The sequence below is a fragment of the Lissotriton vulgaris genome, chromosome 3_1 (assembly GCF_964263255.1).
Source record: "Lissotriton vulgaris chromosome 3_1, aLisVul1.2, whole genome shotgun sequence".
NCBI classification, from domain to species: domain Eukaryota; kingdom Metazoa; phylum Chordata; class Amphibia; order Caudata; family Salamandridae; genus Lissotriton; species Lissotriton vulgaris.
This window is the reverse complement of record NC_141689.1, coordinates 944,299,263-944,314,797: the sequence shown is the minus strand read 5'-3', so window position 1 is coordinate 944,314,797 and position 15,535 is coordinate 944,299,263. Positions and strand designations below refer to the sequence as shown.

Sequence of the window (15,535 nt, the reverse complement as noted above, 5' to 3'; positions counted from 1 at the left end):
CAATGAGGTCCCACTGGTCAAAGCCTTTCGACTTCCATAAATTTCCCAACCTCTCCGAACTCCACAGCGGGGTGGCGAGTGTGAGGTTCCCCTCCCACTTATGGTGTCTGTTGGCCGCATGCCTGGACGGCATGTGCCGTGGGTCCTGTGAGTGAAAACCTGCGGGGCCCAGCATAAAGCGTTCTGGTATAGTCACCTCCGGCAGTTGCCAGCGTACCCGGGGTCATTCGGGGCCCCATATATCCTGCGATTTACTGCCGCTAACTTGGAGGCCCAGTAATATTTCTTTAGGTCTGGCAGTCCTAGACCCCCGTCGTAACAGGGAAGAGTGAGCTTTGAAAGCGCTATGCGGGTTTACCGTCCAAAAGTAGCTGTCTCTGGAGGGCCTCTATTTCCTTAAAGTAGGACGCAGGAACCGGGTCCATAGCATTCTGAAGTGCGTATAGGAACCGGGGCAAAGCCAACATTTTAAAAAGCACCGCTCTACCTAAAAGGGAGAGCGGGAGCGCCTTCCAGCGCGCCACATCACCCTTAAATCGCGTCAAAGGGGGGCACAGGTTATTAGTGTAGCGGAGCTTTGGATCCAATGTGATTATAGATACCGAGGTACCTAAAGCCCAATGGGTCGATTTGTATCAGGCAAGTGTTGGGAATGACTGGTGGGTCACCCCTGAGGTCTAAGAGAACCGATTTGGACCAGTTTATCGCGAAGCCTGAGTACCGCCCAAAAATAGCCAGTACGTCCAAAAAACAGATCAGGAACCCCCTAAGGTTGGTGAGGTAGAGCAAAACATTGTCGGCGTTGAGTGAGATTTTGTCCTCCCACTCCAGAGTCCATCGCATCCCGCGTATCGAAAGGTCCTGCCGGACCCACGCCGCCAAAGGTTCCAAGGCCAGAGCAAAAAGGAGCGGGGACAAGGGACATCCCTGTCTAGTCCCTCTGCTCCGATAGAAGTCGGGAGACCTGCGGTTGTTTACCACTACCCGAGCCAGTGGGGCAGAGTACAAAAGGCGCACCCAACCTGTGAATTCCGGGCCGAGGCAGAAGTTTCTCCAGCACCGCAAAAAGGTAGGGCCATTCGACTGTCAAATGCCATAGTAGCATCCAATGACACTAGAACCGCCAGTTCCTGAATCGTTGGGGTCCGGCCCAGGACCCCATGTAATCAACGCATTATTAGAGCCGTATTCCGGTGTGGCATAAAGTCCGACTGGTCGGGGTGTATCAAAGTGGTGATGACCTTTGTCAACCTCGTTGCCAGCAACTTTGCCAGGACCTTAGGCTCCATGTTCAGCAGCGAGATAGGCCTGTATGACGAACAGCACGCCCTGGGCTTACCCTCCTTGTGGATGACCACTATGTTGGCAATTCGCTGGTCATACGAAAATTGCCCTCTATCTTTGCTTTCATTAAACATAGAGCGAAGAAATGGTGCGATTCAATTAGAACTCAATTTATAGAGTTCCATGGGAATACCATTTGGTCCAGAGGCCTTGCCAGAGTGTACTCCTCTGATAGCCTGCGCTACCTCGTCATTTGTTAGTGGGGAATGCAGATATTCAAGGTTGTCGTCCGAGAGCATGGGCAGATGGATGTCCCTGATCATCCTCCTATTGTCCTCCTCCGCGTACACACCCTCCGAGCGGTACACACCCACTGTATTAATCTGCAAACCTATCAACGATAGCCTGCGGGTAAGTAATCATTTCTGAGTTCTCCCCCTGCAATTCAGGCACTAACCGCGACACCCACTCCCTCCTCTCCAGCCATGCGATCAACTTTCCCTCTTTGTCACCTTGCTCATATACCCTACTCTGGGTCTCGCCACTCTGTGCCCTGGCTCCATCCCTCGCGAGACTACCAAATTCATCCTGCCGTAGTTTAAGACGGTGGAGACTGTCTGGGGTTACTGCCTTGGATATTTCTTTTTCTAGTGTTATCACGGCCTCCTCTGCTTTCTCCAAGTCGGCCTGTTGTTCCCTCTTTTTCTTCACAATCAGGGATAGGACCTCTCCCCGAATAACAGTCTTGAACGCCTCCCACAAGATTTGTGCCGATTCTACCGGGCCCTGATTTTCTTGGAAGTACCTGTCCGTAGCCCTGACTATTTCTTTCTTAGTGGTGGGGTCTCTCAGGTGCCAAGGGTTGAGAGGGGCAATCTTGCCTGCGGTGACACGGTCAAACTCCAGCCGTAGCCAGACCGGAAAGTGATCAGAGATGCCCCTCCCCAGGTGCCGCACCTCCCCGACGGCGCATGCCTGGGCGGCCGGGAATAAATATGTAGTCTATCCTTAAAATACTTTGGTGTGCGACGACATGCGTATATTGCACGCTGTTTAGGTTATGCATCCACCAGCTATCCACTAACCCTGTTGCATCCAAGTAATCAGAGAGACACCTCTGTGGAGGCCGCAGCGTTCTGACTGGATGTCGATCTGTGTTACCATTAACCACAGCATTAAAATCACCACCCAACACCAGGGAGCCCAAAGGCAGAGTTAGAAAAATAGCACCAAAATTGCGAAATGTATCTGGCTGTAGGTCAGGTGGAACATAGATGGAGACAAAGGTCGCTGTCTTCCCCCTCCCATTGACCTGAAATGCCAACGTACCTACCCCGCTGGTCGGACCATATGACTTGAAGAGTCAGGTGAATAGAGTTTTTAAGCAATAGGCCGACCCCCCTCGACCCCGACGTGAACCCTGCATGTGCCACCAACTTGTAACCCCCCTATGTAGGGTCACGCATCTATTCCCAATAAGAGGTCTCTCCTGCAACAGCACCACGTCTGGGGAGTGACGTCTAATGAACTGGTTAACCATCCCCCTTTTTATTTTGTCACCCAGCCCGTTCAAATTCCAGCTAAGCACTTTGATCCCCGATGCCACCTCTACCGTTGGACATTGAGATGGTATAGAAGCATCACATTTGTTGCACTGTCTCCTGATGTTACAAACATGAAACAAAAAACAAACATACCCACACACATCATGTCCCTGAAAACGTGGAGCCCCGCCAACCCCAAACCCTCCCACCCTCCCTGCACCCCTGATCGGGGCTTCCGCCCACCCCCAACTGGCAGTGTGCCTGTCTCCCCACACTCTAATTCTACGAACTAACTAAAGGTAGTAATGAGGAGGAGAACCAATGTCCCGTCTCCCCCCCCACCCCAGCGCGAATTCCCAACCGAACCCGGATCAGCCCACACTTATTACTTAGTCCATGTGCTAAACAGAAGAAACAACCGTGGGTCTAACCCCCACTACCTGGCAGTTCAGAATCGTACCATAGATCCGGCGGCCTCCTTCATTCCTGCGCCTGCTGTCCGCCACCTCCATCATGGTCATGTCCCTCCGGCCCACCCGGGGGACGGCTGTTGATCCAGTCAGAAACCACCTCCGGATTATCAAAAAACCAGGCCCTCCCCTCAGCTTCCACTCACAATCGTCCTGGGAACATCATTGCATACTTCAATCATTTGTCCCAGAGTTTCTTCTTCACTACGAGAAAACATTGCAGTGGTTTCTGGACAGTTTGCGTGAAATCAGGGAAGAAAGAAAGGGTGGCATTCTCGTACCGCAGGGGGCCCCCCCCGAGCAGGCCGCCTGTAGAATAACATCGCTGTCCCTGAAGTTCAAGACCCTCGCAATCATCGGGCGAGGTGGCGCCCCAGGCCTGGGCCGCCCCCTGGGCACCCTATGCGCACGCTCGATTGTAAAGAAGTTACCCAGTCCCTTGGGCTTAAGGTAGTTAAGGATGATGTCCTCGATGAACAGGTACGGGGCTGGGCTCTCTGCTTTCTCAGGGACACCAAGAATATGTATATTATTGTGCCAGGCTCTCCCCTCGAAATCATCCAGTTTCTTATCGGTCAGGGCACAGGAGACTTTAAGGTCTCGCACTTCCTGCTGGAGCAGTGCCATGTTGTCTAGCGATTTGACCTTTTCACTCGCTTTCGTGCGATCTGGCCGGATGAGATTGACCTCTATCGTGACCATGTCTAGTTTATTGTCCAGGGACTCCATTTTCTGTCCCGACGACGACTGGACACCCTCTATTGCTGCCATCACATCCAGCAGCGTCAGTTCAGCCAGTGGGCCCGAAGAGTCTTCACCCACCGACTGGGCCCGTCTCGAGTCTAAAGGAGAACCTTTAGGAATTGCGTAGCGGTCCAGCTTGTTTGATTGATCCTCTGGAGGATGCTAATTGACATCCGGTTTGGTCGCCATCGGCAACGCCACCCCGCGGATGCGCCGGCGCCCTGGCCCCATTGAAATATGGGAGGACCCGGTTCGGGCCAACCTCGCCTGCCAACTATGTCAGCTTCTCTGCAGTACGATACCGCCAAACGGGTCGAGTCCAAAGGTACAGTGTGCCCCAAGCACTAGGACAGCACACAGCTGGAAGTGACCGCGCAGAGGATGCAGATCGGGTCAGCCCGCATCAATGGTGAATTGGGCCACCCACCGCCAGTATCAAAGGACCGAATGACAGGAGGCCAAGATGAACGCCAAACAGAAAGTCAAGCCAAAGGCACAGAAGCGCATCCACAGGCCAGCTTCAGCAGAAGAGCATTGTACAGCAGTGATGGTGCCCTAATGCAAGAACAGACCCGGAGATGTGCAGTAGTGAAATGAGAGGCACAGAAGTTTAGAGCGTCACAGCCGCAGTGTGGCCGGCCCACAGAGTTCACTCCAGCCGCAGAGCAAGCATTCACTGCACAGGCGCCCGGCCGGGCGATCAGCAAGTCAATGGTGTGGCTGCGTGGTCACCAGAGCCTCCTCCTTCTCGGGCACTTATATACCGGGACCGGTCACAGCCCCGGCAGCTCCCCATCAGGCTCCCACAATAAAGTGACATATCCGTCGCAATGCCGGCTCCCCCACACGACCCCCACCGCGGGCAGACCTGCAGCTCCGATCTCCAGGGTCACCACCACCTCGTCCCAGGGTCAAATCGGTAATGTGGCAATTAATGCTGCCCCTCCCTGTCCTTCCCAGGCCAGTCCACAAGTGCGGAATGGGGGGTGGGGATGATAGCAGGCCACGCACCACTGAGGCTCCGATGCCCCCCCCCCCCCACCTCCGCTGCGGTTTCGCCGCTGGTCGCCGCCTCTCCAGGATCCTGAGGTGCTGGATTGTTCCACCAATGTCAGGAGTCACATTCGAGGGGGCGGGCCCCCACTGACGCACCTTCGTCTGTATGTTGCACCGCCGTCTGCCCCCAGGGCCGCCACACAGTCATCTCCTGCTATCAGGGCCAGACCGGCAACTTCCGGTTTGCGGCCCCGTTGTTTTCCGCTTCCATCACGGCCGCAATGTTCACGCAAGCCCCCGGCCTCAGTGGAGCACTAGGCCGCAGCTCTCGGGCGGTGTATCTCCGGCCCCTGATGTCGGAGAGGGGCCAGAGTCGCCGTCGGGAGCTCCACCGCACTTCCCCTACCAGGCGGTGGGCTCCGAATTCAGGATGTTAGCCAGGATGAATGAGCTGGAGGAAGGGTACCGCGGAGCCGAGGTCCTAAGCGGTCATCTTGGCTCGACCCGTGGCTCCTCTTCATTCATTACTTTTTCAAAAAGAAGGGGAGGGTTTGTGATAGGTCTGTACTTTTTTGTGTCTAGAGCAGAGGTCTTCAAACTTTTGTAGGTTGAGCCCCCCCAACTGAATTTTTTTTAAATGCCGGGCCCCCCCACCACGTGACAGAAATTTCTGGAATCTGGTACTACATAATTGACCGCTACCCGCATCTCCCGGGCCATATCCGGCAAATAATATTAAACACGAGAGTTTAGTGAGCTGTAGGTTTGTGAGTGTCTCTAGCTAGCATTTCCACTGCGAGACTGACATTAATTTACTATTAAAACAAAACTCTCAATCAGCTCTGATTTTTCAGCAATCATTGGAGTTACGGGATATACTTTTACGTTTTATCCCATAGTTGCCATGCTAAAATCTAAATTAGCGAGTCCAAGAATGCAAAACTGTCTTGACTAAAATGACATGAATAGCCAATATGTTATGATTGACATGGAGGCTACTTGGATGCTATTTAAAACAAACATTTTCACCACTGCTCAAATGGGCATGCAAAACTGCTTTGAAAATTGTGTGCAACAGCTGATAATCACCAGTGGTTGCTACGGCTAATAGAAAGCCAAAACCAACATCTCCAGCTCCACACCATCCCTTTGCAAACCGTGCAATGATGTTAGTTTTGGCTTTCCATTAGCAGTAGCAACCACTGGGGATTATCAAATAAAGATGTATTGATGATAATAGTAGGTCTGCAGCTGCACCCTATTAAGTGGTCTAGCAGTTTCATGCAAAGCGTCTCACCTGAGAAATCACCAACATAAATACATTGTAAAACTATTTAAAAGGATGGTTTCCTGTGACATTTTTCAAATAAAAAAAAATATATATTGGTGACATGCTGAACACTCAGGTGAAAAAAAGAATGATTGTTTGCAAAGTGATATGATATGTGTAATCCCTCCTACTTAATTGGAAAAGACAAACCAGATCGTGAGAAACACACAAGCACTGTACTCACTCTAGATATGGGACTGATCACAAAAGTTATTCAGCCTTCTTGCTCTTTACCTTGAATAAGACTAGGAGCATTGTAAGCGCTATAATAGGCTGCTATCACATGCCAGACGCGCTATATGGCTGACAGTAAAAATACAGGCTTGGCTTTACAAAGGCTGCACTGTGGGATGGTGACATATGTAACTGAAGAAATAAGCAATTTATGGGGTACCATTGCAGGGACCACGTTCTGGCTAGAAAGTTTCCCTTCAGTAACATTCATGTGCTCTCCCCCTCAGGCGTGATAATATGCTCTCCCCCTCAGGCGTGATATAATGAGTAGGCAATGGGCTTGTGCAAGCTGCAAGAGGAATCTGAACCACTGCAAATGAAAACTGTGGAGCGCCGTGAGTCAAAGGTCAAATGCAACTGGGGCTAATTAGGCTTATGTGCAGGCCCAGATAATCCAAATTCATAGTACGCGTATCAGGAAATATATTGGTTAAGGTATTTGCACACTTAAAAAATCTAATAACATGCAATAACGTGCTCACATTTGAAAACAAGCTAAAATAGGATTCCGCAACAGCTCCTCAAGATTGTCGAATTTCTCTGTCATGTCAGCAGTCTCCTGCCTGACAGAACATCTTCCCGAGTCCAGTATAAAGCAGTGCAGCCAATCAGCAGGACGAACACTCACTCTGCCTTTAATGGGAACAGGATCCACAACACCACACCATTCTAATTCAAGGCTGTGGTGAGCGTAAGGGGGAATCATCTGCAGCAGCGGGGAAGTGTTAAGGTAGCAGGAACATAGTGAACTGGGCGCATCACTGGTAACCATCGAGGTGATTTATATACGAATGAAAAATTAAGTGCAGGATAGCACTGAAACCGGACAGCACAGAAGGGGTCCAGCGTGGGAGAATTAGAACCACATTGCAAGATGGCCCTTAACACCCAGGAAAAAAGTGCCCCCCCCCCTCCTCCTCCACCTGCCCTGCGGAGCCACCTCTTGAGGCACTTACATTCTGAGGCAAGATTGCTCCCTGGCAGTGTAGAAATGCACAAATAAAGCGCTGTGCGAGAGGATGCTTTTAGGCGGCCAATGTGATCAAAACTTCAGTTACGGCTGAATATCTGTCCAACATCCCCCTACCTCCCCCTTCGAGAAAGCCCTCTTACCTGTGCAGTCCTTCATCAGTCCTTCACAGCAAGGCAACGGAAAAAACGTACAAAAGCCTTCACAGGAAACAAGGAGAAAAGGCAGCAAAGTGAAATACAGGAGCTTTATGCCCGCAAATTTCGCGGCACTTCCTTAAAGCTCAGCTGCTGCCCTCCCTCATTGGTGGAACGTCACGTTCCTACCTACTGATTGGAGAAAGCGGGAGCAGCATCCAATAAAAAAAAAACATTTGCAATGGGGATAACTTGCGAGGTGGGACGGAGAAAAAACAAGATAACAAAGGCAAGACTTTCGGGTGGAGTGCGCACCCCCCTGGGATGGTGGGGGGCGCGCCCCACAGATTGAAGAACACTGGTCTAGAGGGTGGAGATGCTGTTTCTTCAGCAGAGGTCTGATGGTTGCCTTTTCCAGGTGGATGGGTAGATACTGGTGTTGAACATAGCATTACAGATGTCTGAGTTTAGGGGCTTGTTGATGAGGAATAAGTTTTGAAACGGAGGCTGGACATGGATCCGTAGGGGAACCTGATTTGATGGTGAGGATGAGGTAATAAATTTGTGTGGGTGAGACTTGCTTAAATTGCAAAAAAGAAGGAGAATTGTTACGATTATCAGGAAGGGTTGGGAAATCATTTTTTGGTTGCGTGGCGAAGTTGTCATGAGCTGTCCAAACTGCTAGTCAGCAGTAACGATATATCGGAAGGCGCCACCTGTGCTTCTGTGTCCTCCAGTTCCTGTTCGAGGAATGGTGACTGCTCCCCGAAGATGTCTGGTGCTTTTTCTATGCATTGCTGCATGGTGGTGTGGGCCCAACAATGCTCCCTTCGCTGCTGAAGTGATTTCTAAAACGAGAACACCAAGCATGCCTCACAGAAGTCCCCTCATGGTCCGGTGACAAACAGTGGTTGCACACTATGTGTTGGTCTTGCCAGTAGTATTTTGCGTGACACTTGGGGAAAAAGTTGAAGGGCGTGGTTTCCATCGATCGCGGACGCTGGCATGTAGAGTGGAGGCGAAGAGGTTCTAGAAGGGAGGGTCCAAGCCCAGGCGGGAGCTTGGAAATGTCCAGTAACACCAGCCGGTGTTTGGTTGTGAAAGCTGTTCGGTTGGAGAGAAATAACACAGCCCTGCAAAGGCCTCGGTGAGGAATCAAACTTCTGTCCCAGAGCTCTCATGTCTAACAAAGGAGCCAAGCAACATGCACAATGCACACGAAATAGGGAGGAGGAGTCACTATACCTCTTGACTGAGACTTCTTCGAAGAAAAACAACTTGTAATCGCCGAACCCAACACTAAAGGGCAGGATAATGCTAAGCAATGTATCTATGGCCAACACATGCTACGAATCCAGTTTCCACTATACAAAAAGTGAACTGATTGGTCTGATCAAGGTCGGTTTTCCTAGGCGAACATTCAGCAGAAGAACATCAGGTCGCCCATTTCCAAGATAACTGTGTGGCCACATTGAAAAGAAATCTGTTAATCAGAAATCTTACATTATGGGCAGCCCCCACACGTGTGAAGGCACAGAAAATGGGAAAGTTGTTTCAAGGTTACTGCATTCAACCCTCGACATCTGGCATGTGATGTATATCATCTAACAAATGCTATTCCATTTCCTAACCTACATGAATAAGAGACTGTGCACATGTTCAGGCAAGAGAAGAAAGGACTAATAATCAACAAACCAGTCATTCGACCCACTGGTCTTAAAGTTCAACAATACTGATAAACTACAGTGTATGAGCCCAGTAGTTATGGATGAAGTTGTGTGTACAATGACCTGGGTGTGAAACCAAAGAGCAACAGTGGCACAAAGAATAAAGGAGGTGAAGTGGCTGTGACATAACACAGGTGCTGGATTAGCAGTAAAATATTTTTTCTTACCTTGCAACTTGGACAGAAGCTGATCTTTATGTGTGAGGTTCTTTATTAGAATGCCCTATATGAAAAAGAGAAAAACAGGATGACTCGAAAGGTAAAAGAAAAAACCTACTGTAATTGCTGTATACACCATTGTACAGATTTCGCTCATACACCTTTCATTCTTCCTAGAATTTACATTTTACAGCAATACTTTATTATCTATACCCGTCTCTCTCTCTCTCATATATAAACAAACATATATATTCACTGAAATAAACAAAAGGTTAAAATGACGTTATAGTTTGGAATCGTAAGAATTTCTAACGTTACATTAAAAAAACCTCAGAAATTCACAGAAAAAAATATGTTAGAGGGATGTTATAGTTGGGTGAAAATGTCACGTAAAACATGCAATTTGAAACCAACAAAACCACTATATCTTTTTCTTTTTATTAGAGTATGGCTTGGAGAAGGACTAGTTGGTTTCCTCTACCTTACAGGTGACACTGTTTATCTTGAGACCATACTTGGTGATAAGTTTAATGGTTGTAGACATTATTGCAGCAGATCCTCATACAGTATTATTATTGGCCTAAATGGCAACCGTTGCGGATCGGACATAACTAGATGCGAGACAGAAGAAAAGGTTTTTGACAACCACTACTCTCTTCCTAGGCGTAGCTGTAAAAGAGGAGGCAGAAAATCTTGAGGAGTAGTCATACACTGCTGCTCTGGTGATGAAAACGCTGGTGAATGTAACAAAGGTGAAGACTGTTGCGAACTTACAGATGGGGATGGAGATACCAACATCTTTGATAGGATGAGTATTTGCATGGGCTTAGACAGAGATTAAGTTTGATGCTTAAGGCTTTTTTTATACATCAAAACCATGGACGTCAAACTGTGAGAAGTCTGACGTCGTAGAAGAAGACTTTGGCACTATCTGGTCCTTCTGTGACATAGAATGATGCCCGCGTATCAATGTCAATCTCATCTCTTTTTTATGATGTCATTTGTGTGATGTCAAGCACTATTTAGAGAGCAAACAAGGTAGTCGGATGCTCTCGACCATGACTGCTCCTTGGATGTAGTCAGACAGATGTTTAGAGTGAGGTGGTCGATGTCTTGATGTACATTTTTCTTTAGAACTCCCTCTGGGGGAGTATTTTGAGAGGCTGTTTTCCAGAGGAACATGAGAAGATCGCTCCAGTCTCCTCTTTTCCTTCTGCGCCTCATCTACTCTAATATCTTACAAGAGGCCCCTCAGCCGGATACATTCTCGGTCCCAAAACAGTACGTTTAGAAATCTTTTTACAGATGTTGTAATCTTCAAATGTGTGACCTTATGGCAAACACACCACACAGACCTTGTTGGGGTCCGACAACACCTTTTTTATACCACATGAAGATAACTTCTCAAAAAGAGCAGGTATTTTGTGGAAACAATCCCACAGAAATCTGGAATTTGTGATGATAATCAATAGGAAAGAAAGATGTCGAGTTAAGTTTAAAGCTCACATGTTCTATGAAGGTCCTGCTCACCTGAGATGGAAAAAGAAAACTGCCACCACCGGGGGGGGGGGGGCTTACTGCCATTAGGGTGCTACTGTTAAAGAAACCTCAGGGATTCTTGAAGTAACCGCACCCCTTTTCTCTCTTTACATTGAAAGCCTATCAGGATGCATTTTCTTCTTTCTGCTAATAAATGCTGTAATGCAGGCTTGAAATTGTTATTCAGAGTTGTTCTATTCTCTAAACAAAACAGAAATTGAGCATCTGATAGGCTGCCAAAGGGTGCATTTTATCATGAAATCAGATGGACATTAACACCCTATGGAACTATATATATATATATATATATATATATATATATATATATATATATATATATATATATATATATATATATATATTACCTACTGGCGGTCGCCAGTAGGTAGTTATAGTTAGGATTATTTTCAATGCAAAATCTCAACATTCTATTGTGAATAACTTTGGTGCCGGTTGAGGAATCTGCCTGAAAATGTACTCAAATTTGCCTCGAGGCGCTCCGGTTCTTCCCTGAAAGTTTGGGGGGGGATTCGTCAAGCGGGGGCCGAGATAAAAAGGGGGTCCCAAAACGTGTTTTCCCCATGTTAATTTCCATAGAGCGGTCGACCTCACTTTTAGCCCGAACGGCTGAATGGATTTCCACCAAACTTGGCAAAATTGTAGGGACTGGTAGCCCGATGTGCCTTTGCTATGTCTCAAGAAATGTGCTCCAGTGGATTTTGAGTAATTTAGGTTCAAAAAAATATATATATATCTATAAGCGCTCCCCGGTACGCACACCGGGGCGCTAACCAGCGCGCTACGCGAGTTCGCGTGCGGAAAGCCGATTGGCTCCCGGGTGTCTGTCAACATTCCAAACAGTCCGGAGCGGCCGCCATCTTGTGTCTTGGTAGGATCGAGATACAAGAGGTGGCAAAAACAAAGGGGGAAAGGACCATAAGGGGGCAGAGTAGACCCCCCTGACCTCCTAGGTTTGATGTGGGGGCTATAAAAGGGCCCCGCGGGGCAAAAAAAAAAAAATATTTTTTTTGATATGCAGGGGGGGGGGGGGGGGGGCGCCCGGTACGCGCACCACGGAGCGTACCGGGAAGTGTTCCATGGGGAAAAAAGAATGATAGAGTTTTTTAAAAATGTAGCCTTTTTTATAAATTGGAGGTAGTTCTAAAAAGAACTGTTTTTTTTCTTCTTTTTGTTGTCTTATATTTTTTTAATGTTTTTTTAACATTTTGTACTTTTTTTGGCTTTTATGAACTATTTTATATTTTTTTGTTATTTTTATGGGGAGATACAAATAACAGGGAATTGAAAATGGCTCAACTGGAGCAACAACAAAAAAAAAATCAGGAAAAAATTAGGGTTTTTTGGGGCAACTGTGGTTGTCACCAGCAAGGAGGATGAGCTTTATGCTCTGCTCACCATAGGAGATGGTCTTACCACAAAAAATACATGTGATCCTGAATTCACCAAACCGTGGTTGTATGCAAGGGATCGTCTCCCTTGTCTCTGGTCCCGATGGAGTGGGTTGTTTTCGTTTGGAGGTGCTGGGTGTACATTGGGGAGGGTTGCTGGCCAGTTCTCTCACCTCTGCGGCAGCATAGTTGTTCGGATGCTTGCGCTGCATGGGCCTAATCATGGTATTATTACCAAAAGAATATTTTTTGTTAGGGTTCCCCCTTGACAGTTCAATACCACAGATTTGGCAAGTCACCTTGTGCGCATTGACTTTCTTCTTGCCCTCTGGGATAGAAAAAAACTCCCATACAATGTGCTGCCTTGGCCTGAATGGGGTATTGTCTTCTGGCAGCCACCTCCTCCCCTCCTCCTCCTCCTCCTCCTCTTCTTCTTGACCACCAATGTGATGTTGTGGTGGTCCTCTTGGTGGTGGTGGTGGTGCAGATGCTCCAGCTGCTGCTGCTACTGTAGCCATTTTAAAGTACAATTGTTTTTTTCAAAGATCTCCAAACAGGTCTTCCTCAGTCAAAGGACAAAGTCAGAATAAGGAAAAAAGGTGCGGTCTTTCATCATTTGGGGAAAAAACTGTCCTGAACCAATGAAAAGTGTTATTTTCAGGTCACATGACCCGACGCGCTTACGCGACGCGCACCCGGGCGCGCCGCGGGGCGCGTCGCGTAAGCGCGTCAGATGCTTACGTTGTACGATCGTATTCGCTCGAGTACTTCCGGGTGCGCTTACGTCGTGCGTATCACGGAGACGCGGCTACACGATACGTCACAATCTTTTCGTTCGCGGCAATAGCGCTAACGGGACGCTCACCGGTGCGCGACCCGGGGCGCTCCAAAAAAACTGCGCTTTCCAGTGCGCACACCGGGGTGCGCACCGGGAGCGCACCAGGGCAAACATTTTTTTTTAAAGTATTATATAAATATACAATATAGGATTCATTATAAAAAATATTACATTTCATAGGTTTGAGCCCTTATATATAGTTAGGAATTAGCATTTAAAAAACCTATGAAATTCACTGAAAAAACCATAGGTTTCACACCAGTTATAGTTAGGAATTAGCATTTAAAAAACCTATTAAATTCACTGAAAAAAACATAGGTTTCACACAAGTTATAGTTAGCTGGAAATTTTACTGACATAAAACCATAGAAATTCCAATGTTATAGTTAGTTGGACTCACTATAACAAGCGCGCCTGCAATGCACTGCTGATGACGTCACATATTACATCACTCATGACGTCAGTGACATCACTCATGACATCACTGATGACACCAGCCAGTGAATGTGTGTCTTTCTTTAAAATTAATAGGTTTAATATATATAGAGAGAGACCTCCGGGGTCAAAGCAGGCAACACAGAATTATTTGTAATTTAATTAATCTTGGTGATATCTACATGCCTATATGTTATTGTTCCCCTGACCTAAAAAACTGCTTACCTGTAAAGCAGACCATCCAAGTAGAGCACTGACTATCATTTGGACCATATCCATCTCCTTTTCATGCCTCTCTTACACCAACTTCCTCCATCCTAGTGCTAGGCACTTCACCCCCAAGACAAGTTAAGAGTAATCTTGTTGGTCGCTCAAATAAGACTTCAAAACACTTCCCTCATAGTATCACAGCAAACAAAAAAACATAAAAGAGAACACCATGCCAACAATACACTCCTAAAATACACTATATTCAAATAAAATGTTGAGCTGCACAGGCGACTGCTCTACAGGGCCATGACAAAATGCTTTTCAAATGCAAGTTCAGAGAACTGGTCTGACCTTCTGACCTACACAGACATTCTTCACTAGCTTCACTAGGCCAATGTGTCTATGTGTCTGTGAGACAAATGCTGGGGAGAATCGTTTTTGTTTGGCATTGTTCAACATGCTGCTGACTGAATTTCTGTCAATTTCGGAGGCTTCGATTATGTGCAGTCTCGATTAATTAACTCCCCAAAAACAGTTACAATATCATAGCAACAGAAATATTCTAAATGTCCTGAAATGAAGCCTCAGATAATGCAGCTTCGAAAGAGTCAAGTGACTTTCTATGTTGAATCCTGCTATATTTTGCAATATTGGTCCTTGAAGAGGTTGAAACATGAAACAAGATTCCTATTTTAAGGGTCAATGGTATCACCATTAACTGAGGTTGAATCGGGATGCGAGAGAAGAGATTTCTACAAGAACCAAAAAGTAGACAAAATTAGCAAAGAATATTTAGCATTACTGCCAGGATCATCAGACATCAATGAGGGCGGAACATGTGTTAATGTAGAAGCGGACTGGAGTTCAAGGTACTAGGTAGACTCAAGAGAGTGGATGCTAGACAAGGAAGGTGATTGGAGTTAGAGAACACATGGAGTCTTTAAGCAGTCTATTTTGCTTCACGAATTTTTAAGTAGCTACAGAGGGCAGAGGCAGTTGATAATTTTCTGCAGAAGTGGGTAGGCGGAGAGATTTCGCCCTTTTTTAGGGCGGTCAGTCTCCACTGGGAGCGATTGGGTCTCTCTGGTTTGGACTGCTCGATGTGGACAGTTCTAAAATGGCTCCTGGCAGTGATATGCATCTGTGCCATTGTTACTTTTATTGTTTCCTGCTTTGTTGAGAACCCATCAGGTGGATTTCACAAACCGATTATGACAGGACAATTGCAATTGATGGCTTGGACGTTTTCTGTGACCCATGGAGAGTCAGTGGTTTTTCAAGAGAAGCTTCAGACTGGCTCAAATGAGGAAGAGATTGCTCAGCTTGGAAAGCTTGGCTTAGCTGGTGTGCTGAATGAGGCTTAGATCCAGTGAGAATAACTGTAATAGTGGTAGTGAATTTCTGACCAGGTCTTTAGGAGTAGAGGTATTAGTTACTGTACTATAACTGCTTTTTATTCAGCTATAGCAGAGGATCATTCATTGGCGGATGGCATTTCATTTGGGAAAGG

At 47.1% G+C, this 15,535-nt stretch overlaps 1 protein-coding gene across 1 annotated transcript in view; it reads right to left on the bottom strand.

Annotated features, from left to right (window-relative positions):
• GOLM1 (golgi membrane protein 1) overlaps window positions 1-10,138 on the bottom strand; it is a 213,575-nt gene extending 203,437 nt beyond the window's left edge. Inside the window, exons 1-2 of the mRNA XM_086963599.1 lie at window positions 10,076-10,138; window positions 9,604-9,658 (exon numbers count right to left, since the gene is read on the bottom strand). Coding sequence (XP_086819725.1) covers window positions 9,604-9,658; window positions 10,076-10,138 — 118 coding nt within the window. The remainder of the gene's footprint in view (window positions 1-9,603; window positions 9,659-10,075) is intronic.
• Window positions 10,139-15,535: the final 5,397 nt, after the last annotated feature.